The following is a 26,572-nucleotide window of genomic DNA, read 5'->3' as shown; positions in this document are numbered from 1 at the left end:
GGCTACATAAGTTTCTTTCAAACAACACAACTGTCCTAGACAGCATACCACCTTCTGAGCGTGCAATTGATGTAAAAAATTTCAGTCTTGCATTTGATGACTTGCCAATAAGAAAGAGCTTTAGGAATTCAGTGGCATATTGAATCAGACTGTTATAAATGTAATTTCAGTCTCAAGAGTCAGCCTGCAACTCATCGGGGAATTCTTTCCACTATTGCCTCTTTGTATGATCCTTTAGGATTTGTAGCTCCGTTTGTTTTTAATGGTAAAAGAGTTCTCCAAGAGATGTGTAGAAGGGGCATAAGCTGGGATGACACTCTGCATGATGAGCTTCAGCCATGGTGGGAGCTTTGGAAGAATGATCTAATTAATTTTAACCATGTAAGCATCCCTCGTAGTTATGTACATGCCAGCTTTGGAAAGGTTGTACAGGTCGAGCTTGATCATTTTTCGGATGCTAGCATTTGTGGATACGGACAGAGCTAATACTTGAGACTTAAGAATGAAATTGGAGATGTTCATTGCACCCTCATTATGGGAAAGTCACGTGTCTCTCCTACAAAGGTTACAACTATTCCCAGGTTAGAATTGATGGCTGCAGTGATCTCAGTTAAGATTAGTAATCTCTTGAAGAATGAACTTGAGTATTCAGATATTGATGAGTTCTTCTGGAAGGACACCGAGGTAGTTTTGGGATATATTAACAATGAGGCACACAGATTCCACACATTTGTGGCAAATAGAGTACAGAGGATTCATCTTAGCACGACTACTCAGCAATGGAGATATGTCCCAACTACTGAAAACCCTGCTGACCATGCTTCTAGAGGTCTTACTGTTTGTGAACTGCTTTCGTCAAACTGGTTTACAGGGCCCAAATTTCTTTGGGAAAGAGAATTACCTTCACTCTCAGATATGATCCCAGAACTTCCAATTGGAGATCCTGAAGTCAGAGTATCACAAGTGCTAATCACAACAGCCACACAGCAAAAGAGCCTCATAGATCGTCTGATCAGTTTTTCATCCTGGTCATGTGCTGTTCAAGCTGTTGCATGCATTCTTAGAAGAATTCAAAAGGATAAATCAGATGAAATTTCCACAGTAACAGAAAGGCAGAATGCAAAGAGCCTTATAATAAAAACAATGCAGAAACAAGTTTATGGAAACGAGCTAAAGATGCTTAAAACAGGAGTTCAACTGCCTTCACATAACAGTCTGTTTTCTCTTGATGTCTTTATAGATAAGGATGGTGTGCTCAAGGTGGGTGGAAGACTTAGTAGGTCTTCTCTTCCTGATTTGCTGAAACATCCCACAATTCTGCATAAGAACCATCACATCACAACTTTGATAGTTGGATATTGTCATGAAAGGATCAAGCATCAAGGAAAGGTCTTACAATTAATGAAAGAAGCTGATCTGCCTAGAACTGAGTGGCGATTAGGTAGAATAGTAGAGACCAAAACTGACAAAGATGGACTTGGAAGGAGGGTCAAAATCAACCTTGGAGACCAGAAGCTAGGTAAAAAAGGAAACCGGCTTAGCAAACCATCAGTAGTTGAACGTCCTGTTCAGAAGCTGATCCTTTTGCTGGAGATTGGCTAAGATCTGCTCCACAACTCTTTCCACAACTTGACCTTTACCTCTTCAACTAGTTTGCTATTTCATTGAGCTTGATGTTTAGTTTATAAATGCTGTCATCAATTGTCTGTCAGTGTTGAAATCATTATATTTAAATCTTTAATGATTTGGTGGGAGTGTAAAGGACACATGATGCTTCTAGCAGGGCTTGAATCACAGCGTTTACGTGACTTTTATTTTGACAAGTTATTGGGTGTCTTTAGTTTGCATAATTTAATAGTGCAGCTTTGCCAGGAATAGGAACGGAAAATGGCGACATATGGGGTTAACTAAAAAGCACCTCGCTGAAAAGTGAGTGAGGTATTATTTTTTCTGGGTTATATGTAAAACAAAGGTTACGAATATTTATTTTAAGTTATTTACATGCTTTTTATTTTGTACTTTGCCTTTTATAGCTCTTACGGTGTGTTTATGAAACAAGGTCACGGAAATGATAATAAAATTCATGAACCATCAGTCTGAGAATTGGCCATCATTCAGCCAGGGTCGCTACACCTTCCTCTCATTCCCGATATCATTTGTGAGGCAGTACTGCTCAAGTCTCTCAATGTAAGTAGCCCATTCCTCCATGGTGCTGTCAAAAGCAGCCATTTGTCCTACACATCCATACATCTTTTTTTAAATTCTTAAGATTTTTTTTACTCACTTCTCTGTTTTATCCGTGTTTCTTCTCGCAGGCCAAGGGTGCGCTCTTCAGTACGCCACACAGCTCGTAGAAAACATGGAAATTCACTCAATGTAAATTGGAGAAGCTCAGTTTTTTTTAACATTCAGCGTGCGGCAGGTTTTTTTTATCGTCACCAATTCTGTTGTGTTTTTACACTTAAACCAACAGTATACTAATATATTAATAAAGACAGACACAAATGCAGCAATTATCAAACTTCCATCATTTTATGTGTGTAACAAGTTCCAGCAGTAACGTGCGCCTTAATACCAAGTTGCAGGCACATCACCTTGCATTCAATGCAATTATATTTAACATTAAATGGACCTTATATATACATAACACACTTGCTCTTACAATTGACGCTTCGGTCCATGCAGTGGGAGCAGCATTTGAACAGTGGACTGATGATGCATGGCAGCCATTGGCGTTTTTCAGCAGACATTTATGGCCCAATGTACGCAAGTATGCACATTCAACATTTCCGCTTCTTGCTTGAAGCCCGGCCATTCACTGCATTTGTTGACCACAAACCTCTTGTTCTTGCAGTGTCCAAGATCGCTGAGCCGTGGTCTGCCTGACAGCAACGGCACCTGGCTTACATATCATAGTTCACAACATACATCCAGCATGTCGAAGGTAAGAACAGTGTGGTGGCTGACTGTCTCTCTCTGCCCGCATTAGCAACCATACACATTTGAATTGACTTCTCCCAACTGGCAGCTGACAAAGCTGAGGACCGGAGGTCCAAGTTCTTCACTTGGTAGAAACCGGCCTGCAGTTGTCAGAGGTACAGTTAGATTGCTAAGCTCCAGCACGTTACCCCCACCCAATTGTCCCCAGCAACTGGAGACGGCGCATCTTTGACACCGTACACAGCCTCCTACATCCAGGACGAAAGGCATCCCAACATTTGTTGGCGAGCAAGTTTATTTGGCGGGGCCTCAAAAAAGATGTTCATAGCTGGGCAGCAGCTTGTGTTACATGTCAAAAGGTTAAAATACATCGCCATGTTAAAGCCCCACTGAAACCTTTCCTGGTGCCTACTCCCCATTTCGACCAAGTTCATGTGGACCTGGTAGGCCTCCTTTCTCCTTCTCACAGTTTTACACACATGCTCACTGTGGTTGACAGGACCACGAGGTGGCCTGAAGCTGTTCCTTTGTCATCAACAACTGCAGAAGTAGAGAGATCCTATATCAACACACCATCCCACATCATATCTGACTGAGGTGCACAGTTCACTGGGCTGCAATGGCACAAGACCTTGGGATGACCCTGCACCATACCACTGCCTACCACCCCCAAGCTAAAGACCTCCCTTACCAACGACACCTGGGTTGACCGCCTGCCGTAGGAGCTGTTGGGGTTACATACAGCTCCGAAAGAGGATCTGCAGGTCTCGTCCGCTGAACCGGTGTTTGGTCAGCCGCTCCATGCGCCTGGGGATTTTATCCCTCTGAGTTCTGTACCCTGAACTGCATCCCGACAGCAGTCTTTTTTTTTCTTCAAGATACCATTAAATCAGTGAAAGGCAACCTTTTTCGAGTTGCGGCGCACTAAGTCCAAACATTTTCTTTCGTGGCGCACCCGAGGGACTGCCCATAAATAAAGTCGTGACGAGAATAAACTATGTATGAATTTTTCTAGATAAAGTTTAATTAAAATTACCGTAAATAAAAAGCAAGTGATAATCGTTGAGAATTAAATTACAAGGAAGTATTGAATGCTTGTGTCACAAAAAAATGTTTTTCACCACAAAGAACTGGAAAGGGTCACTGAGTTTTCAAAGTTTACTCTGTTGATCTGCGGTGTCAGACCGAAAATAAGGTTAATTTTTCCATAGTAATACTCAGACGATTAAGTGCTGAGAGCTGCAGCTACAACGATACTCTCTCGTCGGCAAGAGGCGAAATGTAGTGTTCGTATTTTCTCGTTCTATATTTGCTCTGCCTTCTTCTATCCATACAGTGAACAAGATCTTCTAACAACGAGTCTCACGAGATGTGTTTTTGACACCGCTGGTGTTGATATTATGATGAATGGTGAACAGCGAAAATTTTAACTTGCATTCAAAATAAATACATTAGTTTATTCAACAATCTGATTAACCGTTATCTGTTTTGCCAACATGAAATATTTTTTTTTAAACATTATCTTTTTAATCAACCAAAAGTTCAAAAACACTAGCAATTTTAAATATTTTATAAAAGTTTTCGCGGTGCCCCGAGAAGCGCACCGGTTGCCCGACAATGCATTAAATTAATTTAAAAATGAAGCAAAGACATTAGTAATGTTGCTGATGGTTATTACTTTTGAAATGCCTGATTTTTAAATTATTTTTCACATAGAACTATAAAGCCCCATTTTCAGCAGCTATTCCTCCAGTGTTCTGGTGGTCAACTCCCTTAGCTTATCCTTAATTAGTCATGAGTGAATGCTAATTGGGGGTTATTAGAGAAACTGATCTAACTCCATTCGCAACACTGAAACCTGTTATTTTTGTTTAGTTGTAAGGTGTTGGCGTACCTAAAGTTCAGTCCTGGGTTCACAAATAGACCAAATGAAGCAGTTTTCTCAAGAAACATGTCAATTGATTGTTGTTTTGCTTAATGAAGGTAATTTCATGTGACAGACTGTCAGGAAACTGAATATCGTATACTGTCTTGAGTGACGTGGGCAAACTGGTTCTAATCAGGATACGTACATTTCCGCTCCCCACAGTTGTACAAAGTGGTTACCTGACTTTAAGCAGTCTGGCAAATCTCCTCTGCCCTTTCTGGATTTTTGTATTGTTATTTTTACAAATGATTTATTACTTAAACCCCACTTGATGCACATATAATCTGTGCCACACACATAATTTAGTTAATAGTTTATAACTGGCTGCACTTTTCTATAATTTTAACATTGCAGGTTTTGGTTTTATCAAAATATGATATTTATTCACCAAAACTTCCACAAAGGTGGATGATTATATGGAGAAAATAATAATAGAAAAGCAAAGCCCTCTGCTCCACTGGGCCTGCCTTTGCAGGTTGTTGTCCTAACTGTCTCATCCCAAAACCACACAAGTGCTTTCTCTTTCCACCCCTCCTCTAATTCACTCTCCATTTGTCTCACTGCCAGTGCATCTTCTTTCAATATGCCTTCCATCTTTAAAGTCATAGGTACTCTCACAAGAGTTAGCTTTGAATATCCATCCTGTATTTCTGATCAGGTAAACCTGGACAGAGTACTTAATAATTCACAGAGGAACTGAGGAGGTCATAGATGAAATACTCTTCAGACCAATACAATCCTTCAGATGAGGACACTCTCTAGGGCAGTTTCCACCTTTGTGCTTTTCATTTACCCAGAAGTCCCATTAAAGGTGACACTGCTGCCACTGTCCTCCACTGCATGTTTCACCTCTTTCCCGTCAGTCTTCTGAATCCTTAATTTTGTAGTACTTGGGCATTTATTGGTTACTTTGCAAAATAAATTATTAACTGCTGATTATGCAGATTGGTTTGTCTGTGCTGAAATTCCAAACAGAGAAACCTATCCTGAATTATGGTACAAAGTCATTAGACACACGTCTCATGGACCTCATTAAAAAGATTCCGTATGTTGGGACTCAAAAGAAAAAAAGTGTTTAAATAAATTTCGTAAAGCTTTCGTTAATTCAACAAATATGACTAAGGCTGGCTTTCCTGATTATTGCCACAGAGATAATTGTCACGAACAACATACTTATCATGGAAAGAAATATGGTAAACTTGTGATGATTGATAATTCAGTGATTGTACTGTATAACCCGTATTTGCTCAAACGATTTGATTGTCATATTAATGTCGAGTATAGTGCATTGGTTATGAGTATTAAGTACATCTACAAGTACATTCATAAAGTGCACAATAGAGTACGTGTAACTTTATCCAAAGAACAGTCTCAGGATAAAATTCAAGCATATTATATACTCGGTATGTCAGTACAATAGAAAACGGGTGGCATTTAATGGAATTGCCAAAGCGCGGTCAAAGTCATTCTGTTGAATTATTACCAGTTCATTTACCAAGTCAGAATATGATTCAATTTAAAGAAGGCAAAGCAGCTGAAGCTTTACAGGTAGAGAAAAGTAAAAATACAAAATTATTGGCTTATTTTGAACTTAATAAAACTGACATCAATGCAAAAGCATATACGTAGGCGTTACGAGAATGGAAAGGAGCAACCTCATATAAAGATATTCTAACTATAGATAGAACTACATACAGTACTTTTAAAGAAGTGGCACGAGCAGCAAGATTATGTAAATCAAACGACTATATCTTCAAAATGATGTCTGATGCCGCTTCCATAATGATGCCTGACAAATCAGGACAATTCTTCATGTACTTAATTATAACGGGTGAAGCTGATGCTTTAAAATTATGGAAAGCATTCAAAGGACCATTATCTGAAAAGTCGAATGAACAAACGGCTCTTTCAATCATCAAAGAATTGTTAGAAACAGAACATTTAACGATGCAGCAATTTGATCTTCCAGAAGAAATAGATGAATCTGAGGTAAAGAAAGAGATAACAGCAGATGAAGATTTAACTGAGGAAGGCCATAGAAAATTATATTGGGAAATGTATTCACAATTACACAATGATCAAAGAGCAGTTTTCGACACAATTCAAAAATGAATTCTCGGTAAAATTTGTCAGCGGTTATTCTTCATAGATGGACCTGGCAGCACATCCGCTTACCCATACACGAGTGGCAGTAGGGCCGCGAGGTGAGGGTGCATAGTACCTGCCCGGGGGTTGGCAGGCAAATTGAGCAGGGGGCAGAGCGCCCTAGTTTTTATCAATAGATGTGTTTATTATAAATTGTGGTGATTGTAAAACATCATCAATATAGTAAGACAACATTCAATCATTTTACATCTAAACTAAACCAATCACAAACTAATCTTTTACCTCCCTCAAATGCTGCAATAATCCAACCTAAAACCTTTCCCCTGTTTTTCTTCCTTTCTTCTTGATCGTCATGCTTCTTCTGCTCATTTGGTAGGAGTTTTTCATTTCTGCTGAGTTTTTCTATTATCACTGCCTTTTTCTTCACTTCCTGCAGTGACTTCACTCGCTCCATCCATCCCGGTTTTGCTTCTTGTTCTTCAGCCTGAATGAGGAGCTCAATGTACTCTGGAGTAGACAGTGGGTTTGGTCTGAGGGCGATTTCTTCAAGTTGTTTTATACAATCATGAGACACTTCAATGAGTTTACGAAGCTTCTCTTCCACAACATCCAGCTCATGCTGAAGCCGCTCAAACACTTGTTCAGTTGTCATCTTTTCTCCTTTTGCTTTTTCAAATTTCTTCTTAAGCTCATCGTATGTCTTTTTGACCTTTTTAGTTTCATAGATGAATCTGTGCTGTTGGTTGGAGTGAACACTCCACACACACTTACCAGGACAAACAGTGCAGACCCCGTCCTTCATAGCAACACAATTGATCTTACTCTTATCATTTGGTAACCCACAAGGATAATGACAGGTGAAGTTGCACTTCTGACAGTTAGTGATGAACTTGCCGGTACCTGCAATGCTCTCTCTTTTTGTCACAGTTTCCTCCACTTCATACTCAAAGTCCTTGTTGCTCTCTATGTCAGTAATGTGCTTATTTAAAATGTCACAGGTTTGTCTAATTTCTTCAAGTTTAATCAATCCAACTTTAATCTGAGGCTTCAATCCTTCCACTGCCGTCTCCAAGCGCTTGCGCTCTTTAAGCACCTCATTTGTCAGTGCTAAACTTTTATCATCCATCTTCTCTAAGGAATTAAAAAACTTCTCCATGCTCTTTGCACCCATGTTCCAAAACATTTTTTCAAACATCAGATCATCACTGCTATTAGTCTCATCATTATTAGCTAAAAGGGCCGAATTATTAAATTTGAAAAATAAAGGGCTCCCTTTATCATCTTGGGGGAATGGTATGTTAGACTCTGTGATGGTATTGAGAACTGGTGGACGCTGTCCATCTGCAAATGTGATGAGGACTAGGATGTTATTGGCTATGTCTTTACCAAAAATGGACAAAATGGAGTCAAAGATGTACTTCTGTGTGTGTGTCAGTCGAGCTTGGGAGGCCTGAACCACAAAGCACACTGTGGTAATGTGCTGGACACCCTGTGGAGATGAAAAACATTCTCGTATCTGCTCAGTGATTTGCTTGTCCCGCTGAACTCCTGTGGTGTCTCCAAAACCTGGCGTGTCGACTATAGTGAAGGAGTATGGGACCTTAAAACAAGACTGATAGTTCATTTCATAAGCAGTGACAGCAGACGTTTGGCTTGAAGCTTGACTTTTAGATGTTTCTTCATGGATTAACTTGAACCTGAAGTCATCCTCCCACTGGACACCTAAGATGTAGTTTACCATTCCGTTGATCAGGGTGGATTTGCCAGAACCTGTGGCTCCGAGGACCATAATACTTTTTCCAGGTTTTTTGGATGTCCTGTTTCCAAAGGTGCATTTTGCAATATTGTTCTCATTATTTATGAACTCTGATTTCAAAGGCAAAAGGTAAAGTCCAGGGTTTCCATCTTTAATCTTCTTACTTTGCTGTTTTATAGTAAGTTTACCTTTAAGATTTTTAACAAATAGTGTCTTCACTTCAATCGTATCACTGACCTGACTCACACCAGCTTGACAAACGGCTCTGTGTCTGAATTGATATGTTGTATCAGCTAGTAACTTTGTAATTGTAACCTGTTCAAGGGTGTCTCTTGTGTCCACAGTCTTCCACTCTTCATCTTCAGGTAGCTTATACTCCACTCTGTGTCCTTCTGAATCAGACCTCTGGACTCGTAACTTTAGGGTTACGCTGTTGTCTGTTCGAGAATCAGCCACAAGAGGCTCAGGTTTACATGGAAGCTGAAAGTTATGGCTGATGAGACTCCCAGATTTATAAAGATAGATTGTCGCCCCAGGAGATTCCTCATCAGGAATGGAGTGAACGAGAAATCTCGTTGTCTTGCTATTTTGGTTAATTTCAGCAAACTCAATGAATTGCTGGAAATATTTTCTGAAATTCTGGATGATTAACTCTTCACTTGGCTCTGACAGATGATCTGAGGGCTGACAAGGGGCCTGAAGATAGCGTTTCATTACTGATATGTATGACTGAGACACATGGAGTGAGGTGAAAGTCAAACAGACAATATTTTTAATATTATTGTTGTAAATTAATGTATCCAGGTCATTTATAACAATATTAAGTTCCATTTCATTAATTTGATTAAAGACATTTCTGAGCATAGTGATTTCCTTTTCTCTTTTATTCAGCCATGTTGTTATAGCACACTTGTTAAATGGTGACTCCTCCTTCTTCTTCAGGATGTCTGTCAGCTGTTCCTCGTTTGCACCCCCACCCCTTATATTTGGTAAGACCCTTGTAAGGTCTTTTTGGAAAATACATTTATATTGATTAAGCATTGATTTGAATTGTTCTGCATTTTCCTTAATTATCGGAAAGTTATTGACACCACTGTCCTTCATGATGTCATTACACCTCATGATGTGCTCGTCTATCTCCTCCAGGACCTCCTGAGATTTGGACACGAGTGCCACACTGATCTCTTGTACCAGCTGAGCAGCCTGTGAATTGAGATGTATCAGTGGGTACAACCAGACCTGGATGGGCACTGCTAGCTCGTCAACTTTCCCAAGTTTATTTGGTAAGTTAGTGTAAATCTGCATGGCATCCTGAAAGCTTGTGGGATTGTGATGAAGGACAAAATCACCATAGAACGTGCAGTTAAAATGGTCAGCAATTTTCTTGTCAGCATCTGTCATTTTTAAATCTCCTTTTCCATCTACAGAAATACATTTTTTAATTAATATTTCTAATTGTCGTGTAATATCTTGGTTCTGTTCCTCTTTAGAGCTGCTTTGATCAAAAACAAAAAAAGCCTGAGCACCATACAAGACGGCTGTGACAACATGGGTGGCCGATTTCTGCTCAAACACTTCTGGATAGTCGACTTTCTGACTCCCCAAGTGGCTCATGGTGAGCTGCTCCATTCTGGTGGTCGTGTTGTAGTGCAGGGTGACCCTGGACTGACGTTTGGATGATTTGGTGTCATTGAGGTACTTGGCAGACCCACCGACCTCAATCAAGCCACACAAGAAGCTCACTTTAAGGGAGGCTGTCACATTTAAGATGGAGGTTTTCTCATCCAAGGAATCTGATGTGATGATCTTGTGTTTTGTGTTCTTCTGGAGTTTAATGTTGAGGTCTTTCTTGAGGTTTTCAAAGTCCCATAGAGTGACACCTGGTGAAAAAAAACAAAATTAAACAAACCAAAAAAAAATGATAATTTGGATCAAACTTGGACCCCACATACCATTGCAGGTTTTATTTTTTTGAGAGAGCAAACCTAAAAAGTTGAATTTTAACTCACCTGGAATGAGCGAGTCAGAGCGACAGTCATAGAGCATCCCCACCTGGAAAGGTCGGCCCAGGGCAGCCATCTCCAAAGGGGAGCCATCTTGAGATGACCATCCCAGCCTGAGGAATTAAGCATGTAAATGATATTAACATCAGTATTTTGTTAACATTCATATCACATCTATCCATTTTCTTGGCATTTTTAATCTAATGCAAGGTCGCTGGGAGTAGGAAGAGAGTATCTTGGCAGGACTGGGCACAATGCAGGAACCACTGCAGACTACACCCAAATTTACTCACTCTTGGTCTGATTGGACTGGCAAATGAAGTGGCATTATCGTACATTGGTTAGGCTCAGAGCTCTGGGTTCAAACCTGATTTGGTCACCAGCTGTGCAGAATTTGCACATTCTGCTTTCTTTTGGTGCTCTGCTCTTCATCCTCATCCTGCCTTTGGCCTACTATTGCCAGGATTATGCAAATTCAATAAATAAATGGAAAAAAGTATTTTACAAATATACAAAGACATTTTTGTTAATTCAGAAATATAACTAGGGCTTTTGACAAACTGATCAGGAGGGTCCGACAAATGCATATATGGTGAAGCCCTGGATTCTGAATATAAATATTTTATGAATCAAATCAGAACATTTACCCAAATATTACATTTTTATATGCAGGGGTTGTGCCATGCATTGTGACCAAATCAATAAAGAAAATATTTTTGAAAACTGTTTTTTTTTTTTAAATTGTCTTATTTAATCCTTTGTGGTCTATGGATGTATAGCGTAATTGACTGATGGGAGTGCTTGCTGAAGTTCACAGTCAGATGAGGTTAAGCAGACAACATCACCTGCATAAAGCAACGATTCTACCCCAAGCCCCCTCCCAACTGCACACATGCCTTAATTTCCTGTCTTTGAAAGCCACAAATAGGAACGACGAGAAGACACGGCCTTGATGGAGTTCAACACCCTCAATGAATAAGTCGTTATTTTATATTTGTGTATTCTTCTTACATACTTAAGAGTAAACTGTCCTGCGATCCCAATAGCAGTGTTCTCCCTAGCGTCTTTTAGCCAGGCGCTCCGCCCAGCTAATTTAGTTGGCCGGCTGTCATCTCGCATGACATTGTGAGATGACAGCCACAGATCTACAGGCACAGGCAGATCTAATGATCTGCAGAGATGGCAAGGGCTGAGCGAGTGGTGGGCAAATATTTTAGAAGCAGGATCGCAAGTTGCGAGGGGAGAGGTGCGGGACAGGATGTTGCCAATCACTTGATGTGCTAATAGAGGGGACGAGGCGGAGCGGAGTTCACAAGCAACGAGTATTGGGAGTTGGGCTTTCGAGAGGGGGCTGTACATGCTAATAGCGGGAGCGGAGAGGCAGTTCAAAAGCAAAGAGGATGTGGAGGTGGGCGGGCGAGAGGAGGACTGATAAAATAAAAAAAGTGTAGTGGAACCAGCCTATCAGATATCAGAAAAAGAGCATCAGGAAATGACATCTCTGTTCTCAGTGTCAGTGCAGTCTGTATAGTGCTGCTAAGCGTACAGCAGCTCTCTTCAGTACATAGCAAACCAATATATATATATATATATACGTATATATATATATATATATATATATATATATATATATATATATATATTGTGGCCCTGGCGGGGCAGGGAGGGCGTGAGGAGGGCTTGTGCCTCCTCCAGACCGCGAGGCGTCCGTCCTGGTTCTGTTGGGGCCGCGGGTTGAGGCATGGAAGCCCTTCCCTGTAGGGGCCCGTGGTCACCGCCAGGCGCGCCCGATGCGGTTTATCCCGTGCGGTTGCGGTCGGGGCAGGAGCCCGGCGGGGCGCTATGGAGGACGGAGGGAGGGCGAGTGCCTCCTCCAGACAGAGTGGGGCGTCCGTCCTGGTTAGGCAGGGGCCTGGGTACAGGGCTTTGAAGCCCAGCCCTGTAGGGACCCGTGGCCACCGCCAGGCGGCGCCCGGTGCCTAGTATCCGGGAGCCCGGCACTTCCGCCACACCAGGAAGTGCCGGGGGGAAAGACTTTGTGTGGCACCCGGAGAGCTGCCAGGAAGGCAGCCAGCACTTCCGCCACGCTGGGCGTGGCCAAGGAACAGATGCGGAAACACCTGGGGCTCGTCCGGGAGCCTTATTTAGGGCCGCCTCCCTCCAGTCAGAGGTGGAAGTGGGAGGAAGTAGGCGGAACTGGAGAGAGGGGCGGGCGGCCAGGAAGGCACAGAGACTGTGGGCCTGGACTTGGGGAAATCGGTGCAAGAAGGCACTGGGGGTGCACGTGAGCGAACTTGTAAATAATATTAGTGTAAATAAAAGTGTGTTGGGTGCAAAAATGTTGTCCGTCTGTCTGTGCCGGGGCCAGGTTTCACAGTGGCGTAGTCGGCAGGATGCTCCGCCTGGGACAAGGCGGGGACCTGAGTTCAAACAATTAATTTCTGTGAACGGCCCGGCGCAGCAGCGGACCCCACACACTGGCAGCGGGAGCGGCCATTACCTAACCAGCGGGGCGTTCGCCCAGAAACCGCCACGGACAGCGGAATTACTTTCCCGGAGTGCGGAGGAGGACTTCGACATCGCCCGGGCGCGCGGCTCGAAATCGCGCTGTCGGGGCGGACAGCCAGGCGGCGTCGCTACGCAAAGGCCACACCGGCGGGGCCTCGGCATGGCGGATCCGGGAGGTGAGTGCCCTGCCCTGCAATAATCGGCCCTCCGGGAGTCGGTTGTACTTTTTTTCCACAGGCAGGGGCGAACGGATCGCGTCCGTGGCAGAGGCGCCGGGCGGCGGGCGGCAGGCAGCGGCGGCGGCAGCAGAGAAGGCTGCGGTGGAGCCGCTGCGGCTCGAGGAATTACCCGCAGCCACAACAGCGGCAAAGAGGCGCGTCTCCGCTTTTCGGGCAGGGGAGGCAAGATGGCGCGGGCGGAGGTCCCGCCGCTGACAGGCAGGATTGGCGGTGTGTCTTGCGTGCCGCCGATGATTGGATAGAGCGGGCCCAAGGAATGCCAGTCTCGTGTCGGAGAAGGACCCGATTGGGCCAGAGGAGTGGCCCAGAGGAGGCCGGCGTCGCGTGGAGCTGATGGACGGGTAAGCTCACCGTCGTCTGTCTCTCTCTCTCCACCAGCGGCTCGGCGCGTCTCGGAGGAATCCCGACCCGTCGAGCCGGCGTTTGAGGAATTGCGTGTTCTCGCCGCTCAGTGTGAGCAGCTGATGGAGATGGCGGTCGCGTCGAGAAGACACCGAGTGAGGCGGAGGATCGGTGGCGCTGGAACGGAGGCAGGCAGAACCGGCGGGAGTGGTGAGTGTTGCCGTTCCGTAGAGCAAGTGGGGGTTCGCGAACATGGCGTGACCGATTCACGGGGCGACCGGCTCCAGTGGCGACCTCCCAACAGCGGATCTTGGCGGTGCAGACAGCTAGCGGGAGGGCTCGAACACGCAGGGCTGGTAGGATCGGGGCTGCTGAGTGCCCTGGGTCCTGGCGCCCTGCGCTTCAAGCCTGCAGCTGTCTCCTGTCGCTCTGCCTGGGCGCAGGCGGGGCAGGATTTGAGCTTTGCTGTGCTCAGACCCAGACCGTCAGCGCGTCCAAGAAAGAAGGAGGAACGAAGGGTGAATGCGGTTCCTCCGATAGGAAGAGGACAGCGCTGGGTGCGTAGCGTCGGGAGAAGGGCGTCCTCTGGATGGACAGAGGAGATCCCTGGCGGCTGGGCGAGCTGCCTGCTCGGCGGTGCGAGGCCGGCGAGCGGGCGGGCATGGAACCTGCGGCGGAGGACTTCAGCAGGCAAGTTGGGGGCTGTCGGAGGGGCAGGAGCACGGTGGTATGGAGACCGGCAGGCTCGGGTGAGTGTCCTGGCAGTGCTTCTGGCCCTCTGTTCCTTTATTTTACAGGCCCGAAGCCCGGCGGCGCTGAGGCCGGCGTCGACAGGACCTGCCCTACTGGAGCGGGCGCTCAGCGAGTGCTCCGCGCCCGGAGGCCTGCAGTGACCCAGCTGGGGAACAGCGAGGCGAGGCGGCGCAGACCACAGGGGCGTTTGCGCTGGCGAGGGTGCAGAAGACAGATGTCCCAGGGTGCGTGTTGGACCCTGGGGACATAGTAGGACCCTCGCTGGGGCGTGCTGCCCTTCGGGTTGTGCCGTTGGACCCGCGTGTCCTCGCTAGCGGTGGGGCACTGTGGCCCCGGCGGGCTGGAGCCTGGCCGGGGCGCCCAGGAGGGCGTGAGGAGGGCTTGTGCCTCCTCCAGACCGCAAGGGGGCGTCCGTCCTGGTTCTGTTGGGGGCCCGCGGGTTGAGGCATGGAAGCCCTTCCCTGTAGGGGCCCGTGGTCACCGCCAGGCGGCGCCCGATGCGGTTTATCCCGTGCGGTTGCGGTCGGGGCAGGAGCCCGGCGGGGCGCTTGGAGGACGGAGGAGGCGAGTGCCTCCTCCAGACAGAGTGGGGCGTCCGTCCTGGTTAGGCAGGGGCCTCGGGTACAGGGCTTTGAAGCCCAGCCCTGTAGGGACCCGTGGCCACCGCCAGGCGGCGCCCCGGTGCCTAATTATCCGGGAGCCGGCACTTCCGCCACACCAGGAAGTGCGGGGAAGACTGTGTGGCACCGGAGGCTGCCAGGAAGGCAGCCAGCACTTCCGCCACGCTGGGGCGTGGCCAAGGAACAGATGCCGGAAACACCTGGGGCTCGTCCGGGAGCCTTATTTAAGGGGCCGCCTCCCTCCAGTCAGAGGTGGAAGTGGGGAGGAAGTAGCGGAACTGGAGAGAGAGGCGGGAGGCGGCCAGGAAGGCACAGAGACTGTGGGCCTGGACTTGGGGAAATCGGTGCAAGAAGGCACTGGGGGTGCACGTGAGCGAACTTGTAAATAATATTAGTGTAAATAAAAGTGTGTTGGGTGCAAAAATGTTGTCCGTCTGTCTGTGCCGGGGCCAGGTTCCACAATATATATATATATACAGGTATGTATGTATATACACATACAGTTGTTTAAGCATTAGGTGTGTTCTGTGCGCAAAAATCCTTGTAGCACTCTCAGTGGTTCCTGTTAAAGTAACTTGCTCTGCCGTTTTTATATTTGCTCATACTGAGGGTTTTGTTAAGTGACCCCATCTACCATTCTTATATTTGCTTATATTTGGACCTGTGTCCATATTGCAAAAAGTATGCAGAAACCCTTGCAGCACACACTGTGTCCTGAGCAAAAGTTTTGTCACTGAATTGCTGAGGGTTTTGTACGGAAGCGTATTAGGGCCACGGTGAAAAAAAAAAAAAAATACGAACAAAGTGAAGAAAAAAAAACTATATGTCGAGAATAAGGTTGATATGTTGACTTTATTCTTGATATTTCCACTTTATTCTCACTGTTTATGTCGAGATTAAAGTCAGCATTTCCACTTTATTCTCATAGTTTACTTTGTCATTAAAATAGAATGTTGTAAACTAAACTTCATCTTAAAATAAATGTTTAATTTACTAGATTTTCTCAGACCCCGTTATAAGTTATGTAGCACATTAAATGCTTTGTGTTAAGTGTTCCCAAACCCAGTTGTTAATCGCTGTACGCGCTTCTTAAACTGACTTCCTCCGAACTAAGAGGAGGCGCCGGCCGCAATCACCGCACAGAATCCATTCACTTCATGATATTCCTGCTCTCTGAACAGTTAGAATGCTAAGATAAATACTTGATATCATTTTCATGATGAAATACATTAAAGCAGATATTAAACATGTGGGGGCATGGTAGTGTGGCGGTAGTGCTGCTCCCTCGCAGTAAGGGGTCCCCAGGTCTACGTTCAGTGTAGAGAACTTTAAGGCAGGTGTGACAAGGCTCCAAAAAACTGAATGTATGAATGGGTATCGCACAGGTTTAACTGAAATATTGTGTAAATGTTGGGTTTGTGATCTGGTGGTTGATGAAACGAACACAGAATTCAATGGATGTTCTTCTGAGCCAGCTTTCTTTATTGCAGTTGTGCTGTCTCTATCTGACGTTACCAAAACCCTCAGTTCCTATCCTTCCTATTTCTTTCTCCACATAACCAATCACAGCACAATAAACATCTTTGTGAAATTAAAACTAGTTATAAACTTAACCCAGGGAGTGATCAGAACTTAAAAAAAAAATCACCGTTATACATGTTTTTTTTCTATTTCTATTTTCTATTATACATCTTTTATTTTTCTGTTCTTTATTATGTAAAGCACTTTGAGCTACTTTTTGTATGAAAATGTGCTATATAAATAAATGTTGTTGTTGTTGTTGATGTTTAATTATGCCATCCATTCAGGGTTGCGCCCATCCCAGCAAGCCTCGTGCGCGAGGCAGGGGCAAATCATGAACGGGGTGTCAGCACATCGCAGGGTAAATACAAGCAGCACATACACACTAGCAGGGTCAATATAGCAGAACAAAACCCCACAGCCTACATGACTTTGAAAGGAAACTAAACCACGCTGAGTAAACCCACCTGGGACATCCTTTCTGTCAGGAAGCAGTGCAACCTCCACGCCACCGTGCCCCCACATGATTAGTACATGCTTTAGTGCATTTCATCACGAAAATGATATCATGTATTTATCTTAGCATTGTAAATGTTCAGAGAGCAGGAATATCATGACAGTAATGGATTCTGTGTGTCGATCACTGCCTGCGCCTCCTCTTAGTGCAAGAGAAAGTCAGTTTAAGAAGCACGTAGAGATTAATATGGCTCGGGGAACACTTAACACAATACATTTAATGTGATACATAACTTATGATGGGGTTTGAGAAAATCTAGTAAATTAAATATTCATTTTAAGATGAACTTTGGTTTATGATGTTCTATTTTAATGACAAACTACAAGAATAAAGTCAACATGTCGACTTTAGTCTCGAGATAAACAGTGAGAATAAAGTAGAAATGTAGAGAATAAAGTGGAAATGTCAAGAATGCATACCTGCCGTAGTGCAAGTGTGCTTTGAATATCCAACAGGCTCCCACTTTCCCACTCAGAAGTCTTATATTCATAGGTACTTTTCATTTTTTCCAAACATTTTACCAACATGAGTAGTAAAAGTGTTCAGAAAACAACACTGCTTAGTTTTTTCAGAAAAGAGACACCACAAACTAATGAAGGTGTGGCGTCAACTCCTGATGTGGCAATTTCAGACAAAGACATTGCAGAGGCTGGTCCGTCAGGGGAAATCTCTTCAGCAGACACTCTGCCAATTGATAAATCTAAGTACCGCTTATCCGGCATAAACAAACAATGGCTTAAAGATTTTAATTGGCTAATGGTCAAAGAAAATAGTATGTGGTGCTCATTGTGCATGAAATATTCAAACAAACATCCCCAAGGAGGAGTTACCTTGGATAACCGTGCCATGAACAATAATTCTAAAAAAGGCTTGCTGGACCAATGCTGTACATTGAGTCTTGTGCTGACCTTTTAGGAAAGCGTTTACTAGAGCAAACTGGAATCGGTCAAATTAAAAGATTTGCATCTGTGTAAAATAACTTACAGAGAGATGCCTTTGTGGGAGCTTTAAGATCCATGTATTGGTTGGCAAAAAATGAGTTGCCACATACAACGTTGTTTGAAAAACTGTAAAGAAATGGGTTGTTCTAATGTTGGTAAAAATGCACATTACACCTCTCAAAAGAATAATGCAAGAGCTGCTGGATGTCTTAGCATCACAAATAAAGTCTAACATACTGAAAAGTATAAACACAGAAATTTTTTTCAGTATTCTGTGTGATGAAACCACAGACATCTCAGTTTTAAAACAATTAATTATTTACAGTAAATATGTTTGCCAGGTCACTAAAGAGGTCAGAGTTAGTTTTGTATCAACCCGCAATATGATTGATGGCAAAGCGGAGACTATAACCAACACACTGAGTGAGACTATGGACACTCTAGGCTTGAAAACGGCTAATCTGGTTGGACTAGGGTCAGATGGAGCAGCGGCCGTTATGATTGGGAAACAGAAAGGTGTAGCAAAACTGCTTAAAGATAAAACATCTGGACTCTTGGTCAACTGCCACTGTATAAACCACTGATTGGCTCTTGCAAGTGCCCAAGCAGCAGCTGCTGTACCTTATTTAACAAAACTGAATGACGTCTTAAGGCAGCTACACTATTTCTTCCAAAATTCTTCAGTTAGGATGGCTGGTTTAATGGAAATCCAAAATATTCTGAACATTCCCCAGATTAAGCTGAAAATGGCATATGCAAGTTGGATTTGAAGAATATTTTTTAATTTTTCTTCATTAGGTTTCCCATACTTTTTTTCATTGTTTTCTTCTCGACAGCAACAATACTTGCGCCTCTTGGTTTATGTCATAACAATTGTTATTTAAAATTTTTGTTAGAGTTGCAGGATCCTGAATTGGATACTTCTTAAAATTTAATAAAAATATTCTGGCAAATTTCACTGTCCCATCCCACCTGGCTACTTATTCATGCCATCCGGCTGGAAAAAAATTCTGGGGAGAACACTGCCAATAGAGTCCAGATGCGGACCTCCAGAGCTCCACTCCATACTGGAGGTTGTTGCTTTACATTATATATCAGTGATACGCCTGGTTACACTATGGTTAAGATTAGGTTTGGGGAGAATTATCTGACTCAAGTAAACCAGGTGACAAAATCCTGCAATCCACCTGGAGGTCCTGCGGAGCTGTGGAGGTCTGCAGCAGGACTCGTCCCCTGCAATCATTTCTTTGTCCTGCTGTGTCTTCTTTCCGAACCTGCTATGGGGAGGTCACTACAATATTATGAGGTTCACTAGGAATAAGTCCATCATCAGTACGCCACTCAGTTACCAGAGCTTGCAATGCCCTGATAAGCCAACACACCATACTTTTGAATCATATTTTACAGAATATATATGAAGGCACTGCTGTAGTTGGTCCATTGTCCCTGATACCAACTAATCAGTCTGCCATAAGGATTCATCTGCAATTTAGGACCATAACTTTCTTATGCACTCTATTTGCAGATAACAAGGCATATTTTCTAACAAAAAAGGACGTAGGCAGATTTCTATTTCACAAGAGCTGTATTTATTCTCTGCAGCTACTCGCACGTGGCAGGGCCAAATCAAAACAATCCCAATCTCGCTTCTTCTCATATCCTCACAGATCTTAATGCTTAACTTTATAAACAACATTTTACAAATTACTGGGGTAATTAATATTGCAGGTCTAATCACTTAGTCTAAGTGTAAAATAATGAACTTTTCCTCCTTTAACACTTAAGTGACAACATAACTTTACACGTATACAATTTCCTTAAATTCATATTTTGAATGCTCTCGTCATTTTATACTTTAATTCCTCTACTGGCATACATCTTTCCTAATCTCCTTATAATAAAAACTATAATAATAATACAATCAGACAAAAACAGTCTGTTCATACTATAGGGCTACCATAAATAATGCTCAATCCAGAAACCTTTAAGTCAATATCAACTCCATCCTACACCCATATGGGAGTGTAGAGTGTACCTCAAAGAGGACATTTTTAGCCTTTCCTTGGCTATCTGAGGAAGATGAAAGATATCTTTATTATCACTGTACAACACAACACAATGAAATATCGTTTGGAGCAAACCTATAGATGCCTTAGATAAATGTATATGAGTAGTATTAAGGCAGGGTGCTTGTGTCAAGATGTCAATCAAAAATGATTGATAACTGACTTGATTTCCCCTCCCCTTTCCTCTGAGTGGTGGATTTAACTGATGTACCCCGCCACCTGCCCTGTGATTGGTGGATTTAAACCTGTCCACTGCCTAACCCCACAAACACTCCACCTTAATCCCACCCCATCCACCAGATTGGTCAGGATTTGTGTCAAGAGCAGTATGATGGATGCTGCCTCTGCATAGCCCCCTGGTCTGTCAAGACCTGTTTGTTGGCTGGCACCCCCCTCCCAGCCCCTTCTCTTGAGACCCTTTATATCAAAAGAACAACCTTGCCATGAACCCAAGGCCTGATCGACATGTCCAGAGATGTTCCTGCTCATACCCAGCCGGCCAGGTCTCCCTTATAGCCGCTCCTGCATATCCTCTCAATGGTGCTGGAGCATGTCCCTGCATCTATCTATTATTTTAATATTATCACAAGATTAAAATATCTAACCTTTGCTTTATAATTTGTAGAAAAAGGAAAGCCTGTTTTATCTAAACCACTTTTAATTGCTCTCTGTACACCGCAGTTTGAGTGAAACAGCCTTCCCCATCTCACAGAAAGGCAGCCTCTGAGTGTTCATGTCTCAGTGTGTAGAGAGAGAAAACAACCACGTTCCTGCTGCTTGAATCTGACAGGCCCTGAGCGTGCACCCCGCTGTGTGCTGCTGAGCCCCCGGCCGACCCCCTCATTCGCTGAGAAAACAGACGCTCGTTTTGTGGTTTTTAACTTTTAAAGGTAAAGGATTTTAGGTATTGCATGTAAAGCACAAGATAACTAGTTCGATATAAGCCTTTTAAAAATCACACAGAGGTAAATAGTATACAGCAATTCCCTTTTAAATCACGTTTGATACGTATAAAAAAAATCTATCTATCTATCTATCTATCTATCTATCTATCTATCTATCTATCTATCTATCTATCTATCTCATTCAACCTATTCTATTATCCAACCTGCTATATCCTAACTACAGGGTCACGGGGGTCTGCTGGAGGCAATCCCAGCCAACACAAAGCACAAGGCAGGAAACAAACCCCAGGCAGGGCGCCAGCCCACCACAGATCTATCTATCTATCTATCTATCATAAAAACATCATTTTTATATTTACGTACTTCTATCTATCCATCTAAACTGGTCATGAAATGGGGTGATGAGGATTAAAGAGTGCATGAACGGAGAATGGGGTTATTTGTGTAAATGGACAGTTGTATAATGGAGAATTTGCTGTGACACATTAATAAAGGTTGTTTAAAAACGAAAATCTATCTATCATATAAATTGATATACTGTATGTACCATTACAGCGACATCCAGCCTAGGCTGCTATAAGACTCACGGTGGTGAGAGGGCTACCCTTGAAACTAATATCAGATCATTTTGTTTGAGCTTCTGTGTGAACTGGAAGGGGGAATGTTGTTTTAAAGAGCGCCTGCATTTTGTTTTCTAGACGACAACCTTTTACAATCTGAAACAGCTTCTCAATGGGCTTCCCCTGATCTGTCCAATTGCAGTAAGTGTCATTTTAGGTTTTAGTTTATCGATGAAACATAGGTTGTATACATAGATCCAGATTTTGTGAAAAGGTGTCTTTAACTTAGAAGGCCAAATGTTATTTCCAGATCCCAGTCCACCGGGTGTTTTAACACAAGTGCTGGACAATTCTGAAAATCACCGCCAAGACAAAAATTCCTCTTTCCTTGCTCATCATGTGTTGAATGCCGTAATATTTAGAATCTGGGTACGGTCCGATGTAATTTTGATTTTCAGCAGTGTTAAAGAAATGGGGAAAGTACCCTTTTTGAGCCTGGAACTCCATGGCTTTGGTCGTACTGCTCAATTTCATAGGTAAGAAATTCGAGTCGATGAATCTCAAGTCATAATCTTCTTTTATAAAACACATTAGTTTACATCTCTGAGTTGTAACAAATGGGCTTTGACCGCTCTCAACGAGATATTTCATTAAGAAATAGCCATCATACTCCTTAGAATTGTGAGCTATGAATGTGTAATCTTGGTATTTTGAGCGCCGATATCTGTCGAAGAACTTTGCTACGCAGTCCTCACCAGCCCGACTCCACGATTTACCATTCCAATGCATGCAGTGGATGTATTTTGGGATGTGGATCCCAACATCTTGACGGCACTCAAAATCTTTGAACACATACTTTTCGTAGACCGGTCTTTGCGGTAAGCTTTGAATAAAACACTGATGATTTTCATCCAACTCTTTCATTTCAACTCTACAAACGTGACAGTGTCTGGGACACTTGTGAGGTTTTGACTCGGTTTTCACGCTGTATCTCTCATAACAGAGAGCACAGACTTTAAGGACGTTGCAGATGCTTTCAGATTGACGCGTCTTTTCATTAAATTTACACGTTTTGTGGAGTTCGAAGCAAAACATCACTTGGCAAAAACGATTGCAATTGGAGCATCGAAAAGCCTCACCGTCAACCCATCAGCAGTCTGTAGATAAACAGACATTACAGTGATGTTCACAGCGGTGTCGTGACAGGGTAGAATACCCAGAATAGCAGAAATCGCAGATATAGTCAAATTCCAGAAATCCTTTCAGATTCAAAATACTGTAATAATGCCCATTGTGCAAAAACAGGTTTTCTGGCACGGGACGCCTCAAATTTTAATAGAGCGCTAGTCTTCGGTGCCCGGTACCAGATGATAATTTTAATACCCATTAGCCTCTCAAATTTTTCAACATCTGAAAATGTTACTTTCTGATCTGGTGATAATCCGGCCCTAACATGCAATTGACGGCCCTCTTGTTCACACCATTTCTGCTTTTTTCTGTACCTATTATTTAATACAGCCAGCAAACCTCTGGCAAAACAGCACTGATCATCCGGGTTGAATGAGATCCATAGGTGCTTCCGTTTCTTTTGTACGATTATATCATTGAAAAGGGTATATGCTTTACGCCAAGGAGTCCCACCACCAGATGGGGCCCTCAAAACCTGAACGATTAGCATCAGACTGGAATCGGCGAAAATAATAGAGTGACTCTGGAGAAGTAATTCAATTTGGTTAAAAAAAAGTCCTCCACAGAAAGTGGACCAGTGGTGGTTAGGGAAAAAACACTGGGATTGAGAGAATTGGCATGTAATTCTAGCTGGACTAGATCCTTAGGATTCAAAGTTCTCGCAAAACTGTTTAATATTTGCTGAAGGTTCTCGTGTATATGATTAAAAACTTTGACAAATGAATCAAGTTTGCAGGCCTCTAAAAAACTGAAATGGTGTCTAATCTCGACATTGTTAAATTTTGGATGCTCAGTTATAGATAAATTATTTAATCTAGAGGTAGAGGGCTGCAGGGAGTTTACTGACGGCTCTGAAGATGAAGGATTCGCCGTATGCGAGGTAGATGGCTGTGGAGAGTTGGCTTCAACACTTAAGTTTGCCCCGGATGGAACAGTCACTCCGGGTCCGGTCTGAGGATGTAAGATTGAATCATCCGAAGCTGTTAAGTCATCAACAGGCAAGTGTTGTAAATGGGCCCTACTTGTAGCTGAGGTAGAAAGTTGTGGGGATTTTACAATTGTGTCTAGGGCGTTAGGCTGTTTTGAAGGACCTGGATCTGAAGACGTTCTGGCTTCAGAATAGGCTTTCCTCAATAGCTCCAGCAGAGCATTTATGATGGCTATTTAATCAGAATTTAGAACCTGGAGCAAATTATTAATGATGTAAAAATTGTCAACCGGTTGTGTAACTGGGGATGGTGCTTGAAAAATTTGAGGAAATCATGACTGTGTGGGGATTTGAGGGGGTTTTATAGAATATTCAAGGTTATCAGACATCTCTTTTAATAGTCTCAGCCTTTCACTGGATGGTCTTTTTCTGCCTTTAGCCCCTCCAGGCTGATCACAGTCGCTGTCGGTGCCGCTGCTGCCGTTATACCTGTTTTCAGGCATAACCTAAATTTAATCAAAGGTTGCAGTTATGAACTCAGAATATAACAATTTACAGTCAATGTTATTTTAATGAAAAAAGAATATAAAACCTATCCTTTAATCTTTAGTCAGAACCATGTAAAAAAGCATACATATGTATCAAATGTAACCTCAATTCGGGTCTGGAATTGTACTCAGGAGACAGCCACCTGCACCCGCTCCAGTCTTTTTTGCCGGCTCCGCTCGTTGTACTGACGAAGGGCTGATCGACAGGTAAGTCCACTACCGGCTGACGAACTGTGCTTGCTGACGACTCTGTGCGAGCTGGAGGAGTGCCTTCAGCCTGCAAAGTCGCTTTTTCAGGTGATACACACTCTCCGTAATGGATCGAAGGAGCTGGAGGGGAAGGCAGCCGCGTCTGTAAAGACACTGAGACAGTGGGCGGAATGGCGTGACGCTGGAATCTTCGGCCGGAGTGGCACAGCATTGCAGGTGAGTAATACCGGCACCACAAAGAAAACGCAAGACCCCAGCGAAAAGAACCAATCTCTTCCACAAACCTTTCGCCAAGCACTAATCACTGTCTTTCCAAAACAAAATAAGGACTTATTACAATGTGCATCATACAGACCAATTTCACTTCTGAATAACGACGTTAAAATACTCTCTAAAATCATAGCTAGAAGGATGGAGAAAGTGCTCCCCTCAATAATATCACAAGACCAAACTGGATTTATTAGGGGCCGACACTTATCTTCAAATCTTCGACGCCTGTTTAATGTAATATACTCACCAACTAAATCAAACACCCCAGAAATATTATTATCATTGGATGCAGAAAAAGCATTCGACATGATTGAATGGAAATACCTTTTTACTATTTTGGAGAAGTTTGGGTTTGGCCCGAACATTTGTGCATGGATTAAATTACTGTATACTAACCCAGAAGCTTCAGTTTGCATCAATAACATTTGCTCAGACTACTTTAAACTAGAACGTGGCACAAGACAAGGATGCCCTTTGTCACCACTGCTGTTTGCAATTGCCATTGAACCACTGGCAATACATTGTCGAAATACTGATCAGATAAAGGGGATTAGCAGAGAAGGACTGGAACAGAAAATCTCATTATATGCAGATGACATGGTACTGTATATATCGGATCCAGAAAATTCTGTGCCTGCAGTCTTAGCAGCACTCACAGAATTTCAAAAGCTCTCTGGTCTCAGAATTAATCTGAATAAAAGTGTACTCTTTCCAGTGAATTCGCAAGCATATAATATTAGATTAGACACCCTTCCTTTTATCATTGCAGAACAGTTTAAATACCTCGGGGTAAACATCACAAGTAAACATAAAGCTCTTTATCAACAAAATTTAGAGTGCCTGTATGGAAAAAATTAAACAAGACTTGCATAGATGGTCAACCCTTCATCTCACACTAGCTGGAAGAATTAACACTGTTAAGATGAATATTCTTCCTAAGCTCCTTTTTATTTCAAAACATACCAATATACATTAATAAATCGTTCTTTAAGCAATTAGATTCAACAATAACCTCATTTATTTGGAATTCTAAACATCCACGCATCAAAAGAGCGACCCTACAAAGACAAAAGGCAGAAGGCGGCATGGCTCTACCTAACTTCCAGTTTTATTACTGGGCGGCAAATATACAGTCGATAAGAACCTGGACACAAATAGAAGAACATACACAGGCATGGACCGCAATAGAAGTAAAATCCTGCAGTACTTCTTTGTATTCCTTGCTTTGTGCTCCAATAAACACACGCTATCGGCAATACACTAATAACCCAATTGTGCTCCACTCACTTAGAATCTGGAACCAATGTAGAAAGCATTTTAAGACGGAGAAGCTTCTTTCTGTGGCACCCCTGCAAAAGAACCACCTCTTTCAACCCTCACAAACATATGCAGTTTTAATATCTGGAAAAATTTGGAATTAACTTGCTTAGAGATCTTTATATAGACAACGCCTTTGCATCCTATGAACAATTACATTCCAAATTTAACATTCCAGCTACAAATTTCTTTCACTATCTTCAAATCAGGAACTTTGTTAAACAGAACCTTCCAGATTTTCCTCATCTTGCACCCTCATCCACGCTGGAAAAATTATTGCTCAATTTCAAGGAGTTAGACTCCATCTCTACAATATATAAAATCCTTTTACAATCCCTTCCTTTCAAAGATCCAAGAGGACACTGGGAAAATGACCTCTCAATTAATATATCAGAAAAGGAGTGGAA

General features: G+C 43.1%; 2 protein-coding genes across 3 annotated transcripts in view; both read right to left on the bottom strand.

The window, feature by feature from the left end:
- The window catches only part of LOC120515261, a 489,908-nt gene that overhangs the window by 84,786 nt on the left and 378,550 nt on the right, over window positions 1-26,572 (bottom strand). The window lies entirely within an intron of this gene.
- The window catches only part of LOC120515276, a 38,117-nt gene continuing 17,437 nt past the window's right edge, over window positions 5,893-26,572 (bottom strand). The window contains exons 2-3 of the mRNA XM_039736137.1: window positions 10,739-10,845; window positions 5,893-10,609 (exon numbers count right to left, since the gene is read on the bottom strand). Coding sequence (XP_039592071.1) covers window positions 7,212-10,609; window positions 10,739-10,845 — 3,505 coding nt within the window. The 3' untranslated portion in view covers window positions 5,893-7,211. The remainder of the gene's footprint in view (window positions 10,610-10,738; window positions 10,846-26,572) is intronic.

The sequence above is a fragment of the Polypterus senegalus genome, chromosome 1 (assembly GCF_016835505.1).
Source record: "Polypterus senegalus isolate Bchr_013 chromosome 1, ASM1683550v1, whole genome shotgun sequence".
Classification (NCBI taxonomy): Eukaryota; Metazoa; Chordata; class Cladistia; order Polypteriformes; family Polypteridae; genus Polypterus; species Polypterus senegalus.
Note: the sequence above shows the minus strand (reverse complement) of the source record. Positions and strands in the feature narration are given on the sequence as shown.